Raw genomic sequence first — 18,243 nt, 5'->3', positions numbered from 1 at the left:
ACTGTGAACTTAAACGCTGTATTTATTCTGACGCACGTAATCCGTGAGGCATCCACACCACATCCTGGGCCTATGGAAAGTTTCAGCTGTTCACAGGTTGTCACATTTAATCGCCACATGCATTTATAATGGCCGGGAGCCAAAGATGTTGGACTGGCGAGCATTTACAAGCAATTCTGTACGTGCTCCGAGGATTCCCCAAGTTTCCTTCTTCGAATGCACGCTGAAGGTCCCCTGGTCTCAGAACCTTGTGGAGCAGCACAGAGAAACGGAGAGGTTAGACCAAGGGAGGGCGGGGTATAAATTCAATAAATAAATAAATAAGGTGTGACATTAGTTGCTGTAGATTTTCCGGGATGTGTGGCCGTGGTCTTGGCATTGTAGAACCTGACATTTCGCCAGTAACTGTGACTGGCATCCTCAGAGGTATAAACACAGAAAGATGGAATACTCTCTGTGTCAAGGTGAGAAGAAAATGGTAGGCAGTAAATCTATATCTACTCCAGAAGGTGGGTAGGGCTGAGTCATTGCCTTGTAGGAGTTCCCCAGGCTATGGATATGCTAATGGAGGAGCTTTCCTGAGGAGGTTTCCTGCTTCCTGAGGAGGTTGTTGAAATTCTAATCTTATCTGTAGTGCTATTGTCTGATGTAGAGCCTTTTGTGTTTTTCAGGACAGGAAGCCATGTCCTATTTATTTTTAAACTCTCTTCTTTCCTATTGAAATTATGTTTATGTTTGTGAATTTCAATGGCTTCCCTGTGTAATCTGACATGGTAATTGAAAGTGTTGTCCAATCTTTCAGTGTCTTGGAACAAAATACTGTGTCCTGTTTGAGTTAGGCTATGTTCAGCCACTGCTGATTTTTCAGGTTGGCCAAGTCTAAAGTGTCTTTCATGTTCTTTTATTCTTGTCCGAATGCTACGCTGTGTGGTCCTGATGTAAACTTGTCCACAACTGCATGGTATGCGGTATACTCCTGCAGAAGTGAGGGGGTCTCTTCTGTCTTTTGCCAATTGTAGCATCTGTTGTATTTTTCTGGTGGGTCTGAATACTGTTTGTAGGTTGTGTTTTTTCATAAGTTTTCCCAACTGATGTGACACTTTGGATTCTGGCTTACAACATAGTCAGTCACTGCTCCTCTTCAGCTTCGCCCGGGGAGGGGGGGTCTAACAGGCTTCTGCCCTGCCTGTCTGCCATTCCACAATGGCACTGAGGTCCTTGCCAGCAGTAACAGAAGAGGTGGGGGTACCACCACGTAGGGGGAAAGAAAAGCGGTCCCCACTGCAGGCCTCTTGCAGTAGGCCAACAAAACTTGGAGTCCGCCTTGGTTCAGGGCACTTTTCAGCCTTGATTCATGGCACATTTAACAATCCTTTCCTTCCCCTGTTCCGAAACACAATGGCAGAAAACATTCAAGACCGACAGCCACAGGAGTTAAATCGCAGCCAAGCTGGCAGGGAATGCGCTTTAATTACACTGCAGATTCCGTGTTTATGCTGTTGATTTTAAAATAAGATAAACAGTAAAAAAACTTGGCCAGAGCTAAGGCAAACAACCCTCCCTCTTCTACCATTCATTCCTAAGGGCTGTGGTCATGCTGAGGAGAGAGCAACAGTCCTATAGAGACATACAGAGCACCCTAACCTCCCCCCCCCCAGATACGAGACGGGAGGAACGCAATAAGGACGTAAAGCCAAGAGGCAGATTCGTGTCTGCAGAATGTCATTCACCCCCTCTCGCTAAATAAGAGTTCTGGGGAAACTTTCCCCTCCTAGCGTTATCGGACAATGTAACTGCATTTGATCATATTCTTCCCCAATTATTTTTAGCTCTCGTGCTTAATTATCGTTTCTTTAGAGCTTGTTTTAGAAAAGGATTAGCTCAACTACAAAGTCACCAGTGTGAGAGCAAGGAGCATTTCCCCTATGTTATGATGCCACACTGTTGTGAGTATGCTGGAGACTGACAGCGGTTTTAAAGCAAGAAAACGGTATGATGGCCCTATTATTTTATGTGGTGTGCACTTGTTTTTTCTCTCCCACCATCATCTCTGGCAAGAAAGGTGTCACAGACGTCTGAGGCACACCAGAAACCTGCAAGAGTCGTTAATAATAGCAGACAGTACTCAAAAAGGAAACCAGGGTACTCTGCAGAAGGAAAACCTATCACCCATCTCCAGATTTCCATCATTCAGTATATTCCATGTACTCCTCCAAAATCGTATACCCCATAGGATTGCCAGCATCCAGGGGGTATAACTATATCATAGTAACACAGTGAAAGCAAGTTTGATACAAAATCACAGCACTGAGGCTGTAGCACTGTGTAAAAATAGAGATGGACATGTAAAGTCCTAAAGATAATTTAATTCAAAGTTTATAAACAACTAACATCAAATACAAGGAGCTGCGGTAGCTCAAGTGGTTAAGACGCTGAACTGCAGGCTGTGGAAGGTCGGTAGTTCAGCAGTTCGAGACTTGAGTGTGCCGCATGATGGAGTGAACTCCCATCTCTAGTTCCAGCTCCTGCCAACCTAGCAGTTCGAAAGCAAGAAATTGCAAGTAGATAAATAGGTACCACTTTGGTGGGAAGGTAACAGCGTTCCATGCGCCTTGGCGTTTAGTCATGCTGGCCACATGACCGCGGAAACGTCTTCGGACAGCGCTGGCTCTCTTCGGCTTCGAAACGGAGATGAGCACCGCAACCCTAGAGTCGGATTCAACTGGCTTTCGAGCAAGGGAACCTTTACCTTTTTAACATCTAATACATTCATACATATCCAATATGGTCCACACAGGATTCCTTAAACAGCTTAAATACATTAGAATACAGCCAAACTCTCTTCCTGTACAGCAAAGGTCTCCTCTAAAGTGGTCAGTGGCAGCTGAAGATCTCCTGGGATTACAACTAATCTCCAGGCAACACAGATCACTTCCCCTGGAGAAAATGGCTCCTTTGGAAGGTGGACTCTGTGGCATTATACCCCTCTGAAGTCCCTCCCCACTCCAAACCCCGCCCTCCTCAGGCTCCGCCCCAAAATCTCCAGGTATTTCCCAACCCAGAACTGGCATTCGTAATATCCCAGAAGTTTTATATTGTCTTTGCTTTTCAAGTTATGGGTGACTTTAACTTCCCTGATGTGTGCTGGGAGACAAACTCTGCAAAGCGTCCACAGTCACGCAACTTCCTAACCTGTCTGGACGACAACTGCCTTCATCAAATGGTGGAGGAAGCTACAAGGGTGCTTGGCCATACGCGACTTAATATTGACCAACAGGCAAGAGATGGTAGATGGGGTGAAGGTGGCGGGGACCTTAGGGGGAAGTGATCATGTCCTGCTAGAATTCCTTTTGCTGTGGGAGACCAAAGAAGTTCATAACCACACATGTGTGTTAGATTTCAGTAAGGCAGACTTTAATAAACTCAGAGGTATGATGAGAATCATTCCATGGGCAAGACTGCTGAAAGGGAAAGAAGCAAGTGAAGGGTGGGCTCTCCTAAAACAAGAGCTCTCGCAAGCTCAAGCCGTTGCTATTCCAACAAGAAGGAAACATGGTAGCAGATCCAAGAAGCCAATGTGGTCTTTCCTTCCCCAAGGGGTCAAAGACACCTAAATGATGACAAACCTCTCAGAACATAATAATCAATCTTATGGCACCATCACAACAGATTGTTAAACCATAAGAAAATAAGAAGAGCCTTGCTAGATCAGACCAGTCATCCATCTAGTCCAGTATCCTGTCTCACACAGCAAGCCAACCAGTTACTATGGTGTGCCAACAACAGGGCATAGAGCCCGAGGCCTTCCCCTGATGTTGCCTCATGGCACTGGTTTTCAGAGGTTTATTGCATCTGAAAGTGGAGGTTCCCTTTAGTTCCCATGGCTGGTGGCCCTGATAAAGCTATCCTTCACAAAATCTGTCTAATCTCCCTTTAAAGGGGTTGGTGGCTACTTCGTCTTCCTCCACCATTCACGGAGATCATGGCCTGGGTCCTGCAGATCTATTCTGTTAGCAGAGGTGCTTTCCTCTGATGCTCTCCACACACAAGATGTGGATCTGTGGGTTCCAATTTAGTACAAACGTTCCAATTCATCCTCAAAAGGGGTGCAGGCAGCAAACAGTTGTCAGAACCTCATTTTTCACAGGTGATTCTGGCAAACCTCCCGACAGTTTGAGAGGTTCCTCAGTGGAACAGGCTTCCTCAAGAGGCGGTGGGCTCTCCTTCTTTGGAGGTTTTCAAACAGAGGCTAGATGGCCATCTGTCAGCCATGCTGGTTCTGTAAACTTAGACAGATCATGAGAGGGAGGGCAGGAAGGGATGCCTCAGTGCTTTGGTCTTGCGGCCCTTTCTTACATGCCCAGGGAAATGCTGATCACCACTTTGGGGTCAGGAAGCAATTGTTCTCCAGGCCAGTTTGGCTGGAGATCCTGGAGGTTTTTTGTCATCTTCTGGGAGCGGAGCAACGGTCACTGGGGATGTGGAGGGGGAGCAGGGCTCTTTTTGTAGAAAAAGCCCAGCAGGAACTCATTAGCATAATAGGCCACATCCAACAGCAGAAACTCATTAGCATATTAGGCCACACCCCTGACAGCACTGCTCATTAGCACATCAGGCCGCACCCCCATGTTACCAGAAGTGTGGTCATCCAGCCACACCCACCTTTTGCTTCTTATTCTGTTTACCTTGTTTGTGGTCAAAACCCAGGGCTTTTTTTGTAGCAGGAACTCCTTTGCATGTTAGGCCACACACCCCTAATGTAGCCAATCCTAATGAGTTCCTGCTGTTGGGTGTGGCCTGTTATGCTAATGAGTTCCTGCTGGGCGTGGCCAACTCGGGAGCCATCCGGAACTCCGCTCCTGTGCGTTCCTGCCCAAAAATAGCCCTGAGGGGGAGGTATTTGTGAATTTCCTGCATTGTGCAGGGAGTTGGACTAGATGACCCTGGATGTCCCTTCCTACTCTTATGATTCTACGAAATAAGTTAGGTTCAAGTGACCTTCAGTCTTTATTTATTTATAGCATTTATATAGCTCTTGTTTCCCCAGTGGGTAGCCAAAGTAGCTCCCAACACTGTCTCCTCCATTTTACTTACAACAACACTGTGAGGAAGGTTAGGCTGAGAGCGTGCGATCAGCTCAAGGTCACTCAGCAAACTTCCATGGCAGAGTGGGGATTCGAATCTGGGTCTCCAAGATCCTAGTCCAACACTCTGACCACCACAACACATTGGTTCTCTTTGTGACAATGAAATCGTTCAGGCCGACAGCTGCATGAATCTGTTTGAGATCAGCAAGTAGAACATGGAGGCAACAGCAGGGTTACGTTCAGCAACAGATACGAGGAGTGTGAATGCACAATTTTCTAACACCTCATCAGCACGTATTTACCATTTGTGAACATAGAGCTATCACATTTCACAAGGGAAGCACAACAATTAACTACACTTGATCTTAGCCAAAAGGCCGAGACTATACTCCGACAGAGATAATACTGTCCAATAAACGTCCTCTTCCTTTGGGTAAAACTGGGATAAGAGAAGACACGTTCATGCTTCAGAGGAAAACTGAAGTCAAGAGTGTCTTCACACAGCCACTGGATCTGTGGTTGTTTAAATGATACACTGGAAGCCTGCCACAGTGGTGAGACCAGGAACATGACTTGAACTCACACGTATTTCTCACTAGGTTCCACACATGATGAGGGACACAGGGGAAACAGTCGCACGACTCTGAGACCTCAATCTTGACCTCAGCACTCATAGAGGTTCCCAGTGTGTATGTGAGTCCTAGGCAGTGTTCCCTCTAAGCTGAGTTGGTGTGAGCTGGCTCACAGTTTTTTAGCCTCCGGCTCACACATTTTTGTCTCAGCTCCGGAAGGAGGGCTCCAGAGATAACAAAATTATGCAGGAGCCAAATCGCTTGCTCACAACTTTAATGCCAGGAGCTCACTAAGTAGAATTTTTGCTCACAGGACTCCACAGCTTAGAGGGGGCACTCCTAGGTATTGCCAGTTAAAAAACGATCAGGTGGGAGGTGATGTAAAATACCTGGAGAGCTGTTGCCCGTCAAGAGTAGACCAATAGGCAGGCAGGCCGGCCCAGTTTCATCAGATCTCAGAAGCTAAGCAGAGTTGATGCTGGCAAGTACTTGGAAGGGAGACCTTTAAGAAATACCAGGGCTGAGATGCAGAGGCAGGCAATAGCACGCCATCGCTCTGAAATGTCCAAGCCCCACTAGGGGATGCCAGAAGTCAACTATGACTTTCAGGTGTGCGCGCACGCACACGCACACACAATATTCACAAGAAAAAGAGAGTAGACCAATAGGGTCTGACTCAGTACAAGGCCAGCCTCATGTCCTAGTGACTGTCATTTGAACAGGGCCCACGTGTCTCAGGTCACGCTAAGCTAAATGTTATAAACAACGTTTCGTTTCAAATTTCTGGAGGAACTGGTGGGTTAGATCTATGCCCTACAAACAAGGTAGCACACGCCACGAACGCAACACCACCTATCTTTCTGGCCTCAAAATCTTTCACTTGTCACACAGCCTGCCGTTTCAATAATTAATATTTCCTGCCATTTCAAACATTTATACAGCTTCCCATTTCCTCAAGCTAACCTGCTTTCGAACCGTCTAGTAAGAGACGGTGCCTTTCCCTCGTCAGAGCTTAAAAGGCCATCCAGCCTGGAGCCGCAGACTCTTGGGTGGCAACTAATTTGCTGGAGGACTGCACTGAGAAACCACTGGAGACGGGAGAATGGTTTCTAAGTGTGGCTGTGGCTCAGCGGCGGCTCCACGTGCTCTTCTACAGACAAGGACCCTGTGGGGAAGGCCTTCTCGGTCTCCTCGCAAATCCATCCTATCAGCTGCTCACCTCCCACTCATCCCAACCCAACCCAAAATGGTGGTAAGGAAAAGCAAAACGAGGGAGGGGCGCCATTCGTTGTTGCACACACACCTCATTCTCCTCTCAAGGAGAGGAGGAGAAAGACTTGTGCTGGCAACTCAGGGAGCAGGAAGCACTTCTGCACAAGGAAGGATGTGACCCAATATTAAGGTGTGCTCTACAACTTTAGATTGATCCTGGAGGGGGGGGGAGGAGGAGGAGAAGTAGTAGTAGTCGTCGTCTTAGAGCAGCTTACAATCTCCTTCCCTTCCTCTCCCCACAATAGACACCCTGTGAGGCAGGTGGGGCTTGGGAGTTCTGAGAGAACTGCTCTTGACAGAACCGCTCCAAGAGGACTGGGACTGACCCAAGGTCACCCAGCTGGGCTGCACGCGGAGTTCTCCAGATTAGAGTCCGGCGCTCTTAACCACTACACTAAACTGGCTCCCATGCAATAGATATTCAGCAACGGCTATCTTCTGCTGAACAGCACTAACCATGCAGTTGTCTAAGAGCACTCTCCTGGGAATAAGCCCTAGATGAAGAGGCCTGATTAGGATTATGAGCAGACCTGCTTAAAATGGCACTGTTAGTGTGGTGGTGTCATGCAATTCAAGAGGCTTCAGTCAATTAATCGTATTTGCTTCAACAGGATAATTAAAGATGGTACTCCAGAAGACAAATACGTACTTGCTTCATTTCTAAATGATAACTAAAACAGTCATTCTAGAAGAAGGGGGAGACACAGATAGCATCTATAGTTTCTGGAAGTTCTGGTATAATTGACAATGTTTCTGTTTGTCAGCCAACCCATTTACCCCTCCAACCTTGCCCAGGAAAGAAAAACAAAATGCTATGTCTGCTTTCTTAGCTCAGCATTAATCTAAGCCAAGGATGCCCTGGCAAATTTATTGTTGTTTTACTGCTGGATCTACAGCGCCTACAGTAGAATCTGCAACTGACCACTAGGAGTTTGGTGATCGCTCTTTTGCTGGAAGATTCAGTGGACGTTCACAGCTGGTTTTCTGCGGGACGTTTTAAAGAAAGAATATGATGATTCTTAAGAAGAATGAGCTACTGTTGTCATGCTGGTTCCTCTGTATTGCAAGAGACTATGGAATAACCATTGCTGTTCTTTTGAGCCAGGTAACAAAGCAGAGAAGGACAGCAACAAGTCCATGGTACTGCTAACATCAAGTATTTTTAGAAAGTGGGTGGGGTCAGGTAGGGATCCTGCCTAGCAAGGCTTCTGACTGGCCATGAGAGGTATGATTGAGTGCGCAGGTTAAATCCATGCTGTTTGGGTGGCAGCTGCCACCACAGTATTGGTTTTACTCTCTTTCTCACTCCTCTTTCCCAGTATACATATTTAAAAATATTAGCCTTCTTGTACCCAGCACTTGGGCTTCCTCCGTGTGTATGTGTGGCTCCACCTCCTGCATCGTCCATTTTGTGTTTGGCTCCACCTCCTGCGGCAGCCATTTTGTAGTTGTGCATACCCACTCTGCATCAGAATTCCAAAGGTGCCAACAGGCTCAAACGTTTGAGGACTCCCTCAATAGTAGATTCCCTATCTGAAGTAGCAGTGCAAAACAGTATAAAACTGGAGTGCTGAAACTACCGATGTTGGAAAAAACTATGCACAAGTGTCCTTCTGTTTACTGAAGACTCGATTCTTGGGAGGCACATACTTATGCTTATTTACAATGTAAATCCACACACACTTACATGGGTCTCTGGTAATGAACTGAGGTACAGTGTTGGGGGCGGCTGGAGTGCTTGGATTTGGCGTTCCCACTAATTTACTCTTAGCCATCTTCGTGTTGGCCTTAGCGAACTCTAGCCGGAGCGTCTGAGGGATTTCTGGGTCAAAGCGAATTCCCTTTTGCAGAGGGAGAAAAAAAGAGATAACGTCAGTTCTCTATTCAACACCCCACCCCCACCAAAGGCAGGTGGTAATAAACTGATGAGACAACAACACAGCATCATAAAAAGCAAAATAGTTTGGAAATAGGGATGCGACATCTTCCTGAGAAATATGAATTTCCTTAAATAGGGACAAACGCCGGATGAAAAATACATTCTATTCGTCAGTGAAAACAATTCAGTAGATGGAGTAGTTGGAATTCATTGTAGGGGGGGGGGGGATAGGAGATTGAAAGCACTGAAGATAACCGAACAACAGAAGCTGGCAAAGACAACAAAAGAAAATTATAAATGGACGCAGAGAAGAACCAACTTCACAGTCAGGATTACAAGCTCCTTCGAGTTTCTTTGTTTTTTAACAAGCGAACACACTGGAACCTATACCCATCCTGGCCCATAGCCATGGTGGGGCTATTGGGGGCGCTGCCCTTTCCTTAAAGGGACCCCGCTTCTTCCCAAAAGCATTTAAAGGAAGAAGCAGGGGGTGGCGCGCACCCCGTTTCCTCCCCTCCTACAAGATTTAAAGGGCCCTCCAGCTGATTGGCGGACCACGTGCTTCCCGCTGATCAGCTGAAGGGCCCTTTAAATCTTGCAGGAGGGGAGGGAGAGGGGCACGTGCCACTCCCTTCATTATGGCAAATAATGGCAGCCCCACCAGAAAAAATTTTGCCCCACAAGCCGCAAAATCCTGGCTACGGTCCTGCACCCATCAAGGATGCTACAAGTATATTCCTGTACATCTCGGGGAATGGGGGTTTCCAGAATGAAAACAATCTAATTCCTGTCATGAAGCAGGACTTGGTGGTGAAAGGTGCTGACAAGGTGCGGTCGACCCTACAGGGTTTCCAAGGCAAGAGATGAACAGTGGTGATTTGCCACTGCCTGCCCCTGCATAGCAACTACGGACTTCCTTTATAAGCGCCCTTCTAAGTACTAACCAGGCCTAGCCTGGGCCATCCAGGTCAGAGACAAGCAGCGTTTACACATCACATTTCAAGTGCTGACATACCTTATTTCATTCCTGCAAAGTACGTCACTTACAAGGCGCATACTGTGAATAGCAGGACTCACCAGCTCACCCAGTGCATTCGTGACCAAGCCTTGCCACATAAAACTTGTATTCGTTTTCTGCCGGTCACTCTTAGAGCTTTCCCTGAAATATCCTGGAAGTTATAGTCTGAAGACCAAACCACACATTATACTATGAGACCTGTGAACAGATGTGCTTTTGGAGCAACAGCAGCCACACAGGGCCTCCAATATGGATCAGGATTGTTAAATTCTAAACAAATTTTCAGGACTGGATCCATATAGGGAGGAGGTTTGTGAGCATGCAGTCACTCACATGGATAGGGACTCATATGAAGATTCCATGAATTTAATCACAACAAGGAAGTATCCCAGGACTGCAGGTTGATAGCCAAGTTGGCCTTATTTGTGTTTGAAAAAACCAAGACCTGTGTCCAATAAGATCTCTTTAATGGCAAGACTTTCCCACTGTCCCCTATCACTATGGCCCAGTGAGCCCCAGAAACTTCATTACTGGGGGGGGGGGTGCGTGTGTGTGGCTGGGCAGGGCCGGCTCACCCGCTAAGCGAACTAGGCATTCACCTAGAGCGCCGGGCCCTGGATGGGGTGGGCGGCAGGCCCTGGATGGGGCGCCAAAGTTCACCTCCCCCCAAAAAAAACCCCACGCGCCGCCTAAGCGTGCCACTGAAGTTCGCCTCTCCCCTGCTGAAGCAGCCGCGTCCCCAGCCAGCCCCGCGTCCCCCACCCCCTGGATGGGGCGCTGAACTGCACCTCCCCCCTTCGTCCTCCACACCCTCTGTCCAGGCTCTGCCTGGGGAGCCGCTCGCCGGAGTCCCCTCCACCACCTCCTTCTCTGGCCAATCGGCTTGGCCTCCTCTTCCCGACTCCACAGCATCCTTTCCCCACCGGGACGGGAGCCCCTGCTGGCCCCAGAGATCTGCAGGGCCGCTGGGGGGAGAGTTTCCAGCCCTCTCCTTCCTGGCTTTGGCCTTCTCCCCTGGACTCGCTGGCCACTCTCTCGCTGCTCCGCTCCCTCCTGGGGGCCCACCAGAGAACCCTCTCCCTGCGCCCAGCGCTGCTGCTTTCGGCCGGGCCCAGCCGTTGATGGGAGGCAGCCGAGGCTCGCCATCCGCCGCATCACTCTGCAGCTGTTCCGGACCAGCCGGGTCTTGGAATGCCTCTGCCGGGCGCGCTGCAGCAGCAGGAGCCGCTAACGGCTGCCCTGTGCCAGGAAGCCTCGGCTCGATTGGCTCGGGGGGGAGGCTCACCCGCAGGATGCAGAAGCCGCCAAGGGGAGCCGGAGAGCAGCAGCGCCCATGGGAGGTCTCCAGGCCCCACCAGGAGGTTGGCATCTGAGCTCACCTATGGCGCAGAAACACCTCGAGCCAGCCCTGGGACTGGGGGAGACCCTAAACAGCACCAGGGGCAAATATGTAAAAATCACCACCCCTCTTCCAAAGGTGAAAGTGCCCATGAGTCTTTGGAGCTCAGTGGCAGAGCACAAGCCAGAATCTTCCGAAATGTTTATGAAAACTGAAGACTTACTAATAAGAGCATTGTTCCCCCACCTTTAACTTACTGGAGAACATAATTACAACTCCACCAGGTATGCAGACAGAAATGCAATCAAAATTATGAACTGCTTGTTTACACCGGTGTCCCAAAGATCAATTCAAAGGAAAACGATTGATCCTTCCTATGCTTCAAACTTACGTTTTCATAGATTTTATGTTAGACTTAGGAACACTGTAACACCAAAGCAGTGTGTGGATCTAACATAATTCACACAGTGTTGTGTTTCAGTACTGTCTAGGGGTCTGCAATTTTTTTTACTGGCATTTTTGTGTTTGGGTCTAATGGACCTGAAAAAATTTCAGGATTTCCAAAAAAATCCCAGAACCAACCGAGCTTCAGGAGAAGGCAGCGCAGAACTGTGCCGGTGGGGAATGATCAGCTCCACGTGGGGACAGCCAATCCTGGCTGGGCTGTCCTCTACTTCCTCCCACTTTGAACTGGGTGGCAGGAGAAGGCAGCACAGATCTGTGCCTGCAGGAAGCTATCAGCATAAGCCTGCCTGCACAAGCCTGCCTGCAGAAGCAATCTGTTCTGGCCTCTCCACTGTTTTCAGATCTACCCGAAATCCCCAAATATATTTGGGATTTTCTTTGGATTTTTTCCCAGTTTTCCCGAGAAAACCCAGATACATTTGGGAAGCTGAAATATACCCCGAAAATACTGACAAGGTATTTTTCAGCTATGTTTTCGGCTCGGGTAGATCCAAATGCACACTCCAAGTACTCCCCACAGGATATTAGAGCTTGACGTGGACAGGTGAGGGGCACATGCTTATGTTAGGGATTCAATTAATAAGAAAAGGGAGGCAGATAAACAAGAGAGCTATGAAAATGTGAGTGTGCAGGGGGAGTCTTGAAAAAATGAAATATTTAGACAGAAAGCTTGTGTATGTCTGGGGGGGGGGAGAGATAGTAAATTAAACTTGAATGCTCCACTCTCATTTTTAATTAAAAACACATACATCCCTGTCATTAGCTATAGACAAAAATCTAGGTTCATTGAGGTGGAGAAGAACTGAGAACAATAAGGCTCTGAATATTAAGTTACCACAATGAGAAGGAAGAAAAAGATTCAGGGCAAAGAATCAAGCTACCGAAGCTTAAGCTTAAGCGTCTCAGATTCTGGAAGAACTCTGGCTCAAGTCTGCGCATTGCAGAAATGAGTGGAAACGGGGCCCCTGGAGAAAACGTCAGAGCTAGGACTTGGGTTGCCAGGCTGTGAGAGAACTTGGGGGGTGGGAACACTAGGGGCGCTGTTGCACACGTCATGACGTTACTTCCGGTGAAACCCAGAAGTGCTATCATGTTGCTCTAGGAACTGCTGGACTCTATGGTAAATGTGCACTTTTTTCTCAGCTCTTTCAGCATCTCGGGTTCACCTCAGACCCAGCAGGCAGCTGCACAGGTATAGGAAGCAGAGATAGGCATAAGACATACCCCTTTCCAGCCCGCTGGCATCAGCGGCACTGCACTCCAAGGTCTTGGGCAGAAAGCCAGCCCGACAAACTGAGCGAAACAGTCTTTGTGTATGCCGCTGATCGACACACATGCCAAGGGCTACCTATTCCACCAGACACCCTTCTTTTGACTTCTTCAGAATGGCCAAAATCGCCCAGTGGGGAGCTAAGAAGCTGTGGGTGAAGTTAGCCAAGGGACTAATTATACAGCACACGCCAAGGTATGTAACACAGCCTAATCCACTTAATTCAGAAAAAATGCAGATGCAGCAGAGAGAAGCTGAAAAGTTTAAGGGGTCTCCTACTGTCCGCCATATCTCCCTCTGCAAATTATGCCCTCACAGTGGTACTCTGCCGCAGACAAGTGCTGCCCGCCATTGCCACACATAAGACCACTGGATAGTCCTACCTTTACAGGTCTACTCAATGACAGCAGAAGCAGACCATGGCAACTTACATTTCTGCTCCCACCCAGCTTGGTCAACAATTAAAGGCCTCTGGACCAAGACAGCTGCAAAACCGTGGGTGGCTTTTGGCAGCCATATGACGTCTGAATGCCTGCAAGGGATCTCACTATTTCAGTGTATGTTTGTGAACCACACAACCAACCTGCTTTCACTCATAAGTGGCAATAATCCCATATTTGCAAAATAGTGCCTGTGTATGTGTAAAAATCCCAGAAACTGTACAAAGCAATCAACCCGATGGACAATCCTAAAGTGTCGACAAATAATGCTGCAAACAATTCCTTGTACAGAACACTTTCAGTTTCTGAAATAACGGCTCGATATCGGTTTATCATGGGAATATTACCACTTGGGGAGGGGCTGTGGCTCAGAGGCAGAGCGTCTGCTTGGCATGCAGAAGATCCCAGGTTCAATCCCCGGGACCTCCAGTTAAAAGGGCCAGGCAGTAGGTGATGGGAAAGACCAGGCAGTAGGTGATGGAAAAGATGGAGAGTCTGAATCGACAATACTGATCTTGACGGACCAAGGGTCTGATTCCGTATAAGGCAGGTTCATGTGTTCACTGAGCAAAATCCCAAGCTTTCTTCTGAAGATCAGAACACTCCTCTGGTGTAGACATGAATCCCTTACCTTACTTTGTAGTGCAAGTTGTCTCCTGAATGAGCACCGCAGAGGGCGGGAGAATGGAGATCAGGTTTACCGCCATAGCCCTAGGATGGGAGTGTGTCGCAGAAATACTAGGTTGTCGAATTCTGACACTGTTTTAAGTTTAGTATTATTGTATTTTTAATTGATGTAAGCTGCCCTGAGCCCTACTTGCAGGGAAGGGCAGCCTAGGAAGTCTAATGTAATAAATAAATTTAATAAATAAATAAGACTGAATTTCCCAGTGGCAGAACGAAATGTTTCTGCTTCCCCCCCAACCCAGTGATCTCCACAAAATGCTGTTCCTGGAGGGTGAAACTGCCAATTATAGTCCATAGGCAACCCAGAATCTCTCTGAGCATTTCTATAAACAGGACCAGTTTAAATGACAAGATGCAAAAAGTTTAGCTTTTTGTGAATTAGGCCATTTCAGGTTGCAGACTGGGAGGGAGGGGTTGACCTTTTCAATTATCGCTATTATAGGATCATTGCTTTAAGCACTAAAAGTTCTACTGTATGTTACACAAAGGATAAAATGTCCCTGCCAGAATGCCGCTAGGACTCAAAACAAAGAACGGAAACAGGAAAACATGTGCACGAAAGTAAAAGTGACATAATCACTAGATGGAATGGTCGCTAACAGAGTTCTCCCTGGGACCCCCCCCCCCCGGGTGATGGTGGGTCCCAGTCAGGCCAACAAAGACAGTCTTGCTCAGTCTCTGACAGCAGCCAGGTCTCTTCTTGAGATGCCTACTTTCTAAGTGCAAGGAATTCTCCCCCTGGGCACCCACAGGAAAGCATCTGGGCTGTGGTACCAGTTTAACAAGAAGAGCTGCCACTTGATTTGGCTGACGTGGTGTGTAATAATGTGCACATGCTATAGGATCATGGATGCCATTTGCATTGTATCCCAGGGCCGCTGTTGCTTTTTAACAAGCCCCAGTTCAGGGTTGCCAGAGATCAGTTCCCCTGGAGAAAATGCCTCTTTTGGAAGATGGACTCTATGCCACTATACCCTACCGAAGTCCGTCCCTTCCCCAAATCTCACCTTCCCCAGGCTCCCCAGTGTTCCCTCTAAACTGTGTGCATGAGCGGCTGCTCATTAACACAGGAAGCCCCGCTCAGCAGCAATCTGGAGCCGCACAGGGTCTCGCACTGCCCATTGCCCATTTTAAGATTACAGCAGTTGTATTCTGCTCAGGATGTGAACAGCTCCGCTAAGCTGTGGACTCTTGTGAGCAAAAATTCCACTTTGTGAACTGCTGGCATTAAAGTTGTGAGTGAGCAATTTGGCTAGTGCATAAATTAGTTTGCTCTGGAGCCATACTTCCCAAACTAAAGCAAAAATGTATAAGCCGGAGGCTAAAAAACTGTGAGCTAGCTCACACTAACTCGGCTTAGAGGGAACACTGCTGCTCAGTGTGTGTGTGGGGGGAATCAGAGGGAACATTGGCGCTCTACCGCTAAATCTCCAGGAATTTCTCAGTCTGGATTTGGCAACCCTACCCCAGACAGAGGTGAGGACTGATCTCTAACGGGTCATCTCCCAATCAACGTTTCCCGAGTTCACTTCCGTGGGAAAAGTCTGCACTTGGAAGCAGGCAAGCGCGGTCCAAACCCAGGAAAAATTACAAAGAAACTCGCTAGGAGTCTGAGCCATGCAGCAAAAATAACACTACTTTTTATGTTCCGAATTTTCAAAGTTCCAGCATCCTTTTTAAAAAATCTCAGCCGTTTAAATGACCTAATTTGTTTGGCAGAGAAATCTGGGGCCATAGGCCTTAGCGCAAGTCACATTCCTCAAACATCTTTAGCATCAGCACCATATAAGGTAGTCTGTATCCTGCTCCGCTCCGCTCTTAACCCCAGAGATTAGCAGAGCCAAAAAAGACACTGTACAATAAAAATGAAGACACAAAAACAAGAGGGAGAAGCCAAGGCACTTATTGCATGCTTTTATCCAAGTCTGAAACGATTACTCCCTGAGTCTGAGAGCGTTTTACTTGGAGGTTCATTAATAATGAGATTAACTCTGTACACAGAGATAGCTATGCCAGCTTGCGAAATAACTCTCCTCCACCTTCGCCCTGAAAAACCTCTTTAAATGGGAAGTTCCACCCTCTGCCCTGGAAACAGAGACGCAAGATGTCAAGAAATGTCCAAATCTAATCTCATTTCACTGCTAAAACATAAAACACATCACGTACAACTTAATTAGCATATAAAATCTTACTTTTTGGCATCTTTATGGAATTTAGGAGCCAAACAGTGTAATCCTGAACAGATTTAAACCTTTCTAAGGGCTTAGAAAGTTGTCACTGTTTAGGATTGCACTTTTAGTTTTCAGAAGTAGTCTTAGACTGCCACAATAAGGCAGTAGGACTATCAGCATATCTGGATATCAAGTTAAGCGATATAACATTGGAAACATTTAACTATGGACTATCGTCAAACATATTACAACATACTAACTGCGGACAAACTTAATGATATCTAAACAATAAACATGGCCTTGAAAATATGTTGCATGTCTACAGTAGGGGGTCTCCCAACATGGGAGCCTGCGAGTGTCACGGTGTCCATCAATATCTTTCTTGGCGCCTACCAAATGTTTTTTGAAGGTGGATGGGACTAGGTTGGGGTTCTTGCGCAGCAGGGTTTCTGATTTGCCTCAGAAGATCTGCTTGGCTATACAGATTAAAATAACATTGTTTCAGTGGCAACTGACACCACAGTCTTTGTTTTATTCTCTTTCACTCCTGTTTCCCAGTATGTTTTTAACCATCTGCCTTTTCCCCTGTACTTGGGTTTCCTCTGTGTGTATGGCTTCACTGCCTATGGCAGCCATTTTGTGGCTGGCTTTGCCTCCTGAGACAGCCATTTTGTGGGCTGCTCCTGCTACACTGTTTCTAGGGTTGCCATGTCCATCTTCCGCCCCCAGCGGGGGACTTTGGGGGCATTCCTTTTTCCTGGAGGGGGCGGGGCATCACCGACGTGATGACGTCACGTTGGGGACATCCACTGCCCCCCCCAATCTCCAGAAACACCAGTTTCCTGCACTTAAAGGAGCCTGCATTTCCCTTTTAAGTACACGGAGCCGGCGTTTCCCCTTTAAGAGCAAAGAGCTGGCGTTTCCCTTTTAAGTGCATGGAGCTGGCATTTCCCTGCAAGCCTGATCTCAAGCGGAGATCGGGCTTGGGAGGAAATGCGGGTTCCATGAACTTAAAGGCAGCCACCCCTCTCTCAAGAGATAAGGGAGAGGGGTGGCTGTGGGTGTTGGGGGCGGGTAGAACCCCCCAAAAAACGGGGGACCCCTGGCAAACCGGGGGGTTTGGCAACCCTAACCATTTCAGAATTCCAGAGGTGTCCATAGCTCAGAAAGGAAAGGAAGGGGACCCCTGGGCTATAGTAAGCACAGAAGTTATTATCTGATGCTGTCATACATTAAAAAATCTTCAAGATACACATTTTCAATGAGTAACACCTTGTCCTAAAATAGGGTTGCCAGGTCCCCTCGCTGTTGCGGCATGGATATTTGGGGGGCATTCCAGGGGTGGGTGGGAAAAAACAAATATGTGCCTTGGGAAACCAAAAACAGGTTCTCAAGCTGAGCCCTGAAAAAAATTACGGCCTACGGATTGGCAGTGCTATATGTCTCCGCATCCAAGGGTAACCTTACAAGTACATGGTCATCACTTATTTGCAGAACGACAACTTGTACCCTTTACGTCACTTCAAACATATAACTTTTCAGTGCAAGAAACTCAACGTTATCAGTGGGCAAGTTTAAAAAGCTATCAAATGATATCCCATCATCCCCTTTTTCTTCATAAGACAGCTGCAGCTGAGACAGCGGTCTATACTCATCGTCAATATCCTCCTAATGTTTGGTTGCAGGCAAGTGTTAGATGGGGGAAGCATTAAAATGTGGCTCTCCCCACCTGCAGCAGCACAACATCTTCCCACCTCACAGTTCTACCATCTCATTCTACTGACTATGTCAAGCAGGACTGATACTCAATATTCCCCTCAATATTCCATGTCCCAAACTGCATACTGAGGCCTCATCAGGCTGAGGGGAGGAGAGTTTGTTTCCAATTCACAGGGTCCTATTTTTCTACATACCTGGGATGACCATCAATTATTCAGAAACCCATAACATATCTATGGGTAGCATCATTTTGATGCTGTTGAAAAGCAGGTTATCTACTGATAAACATTAACAATCTGTTAATAATAACCAACTGAAACAGGC

The 18,243-nt window shown here is 47.4% G+C and overlaps 1 protein-coding gene across 1 annotated transcript in view; it reads right to left on the bottom strand.

Moving 5' to 3' along the window:
- Nucleotides 1-18,243, bottom strand: part of RBPMS (RNA binding protein with multiple splicing) — a 169,398-nt gene that overhangs the window by 38,626 nt on the left and 112,529 nt on the right. The window contains exon 5 of the mRNA XM_015408437.1: nt 8,619-8,772. Coding sequence (XP_015263923.1) covers nt 8,619-8,772 — 154 coding nt within the window. The remainder of the gene's footprint in view (nt 1-8,618; nt 8,773-18,243) is intronic.

Source organism: Gekko japonicus, unplaced genomic scaffold (assembly GCF_001447785.1).
Source record: "Gekko japonicus isolate JY-2015 unplaced genomic scaffold, Gekko_japonicus_V1.1 scaffold853, whole genome shotgun sequence".
NCBI classification, from domain to species: domain Eukaryota; kingdom Metazoa; phylum Chordata; class Lepidosauria; order Squamata; family Gekkonidae; genus Gekko; species Gekko japonicus.
The sequence above is the reverse complement of the archived record's forward strand: the minus strand, read 5'-3'. Positions and strand labels throughout refer to the sequence as shown.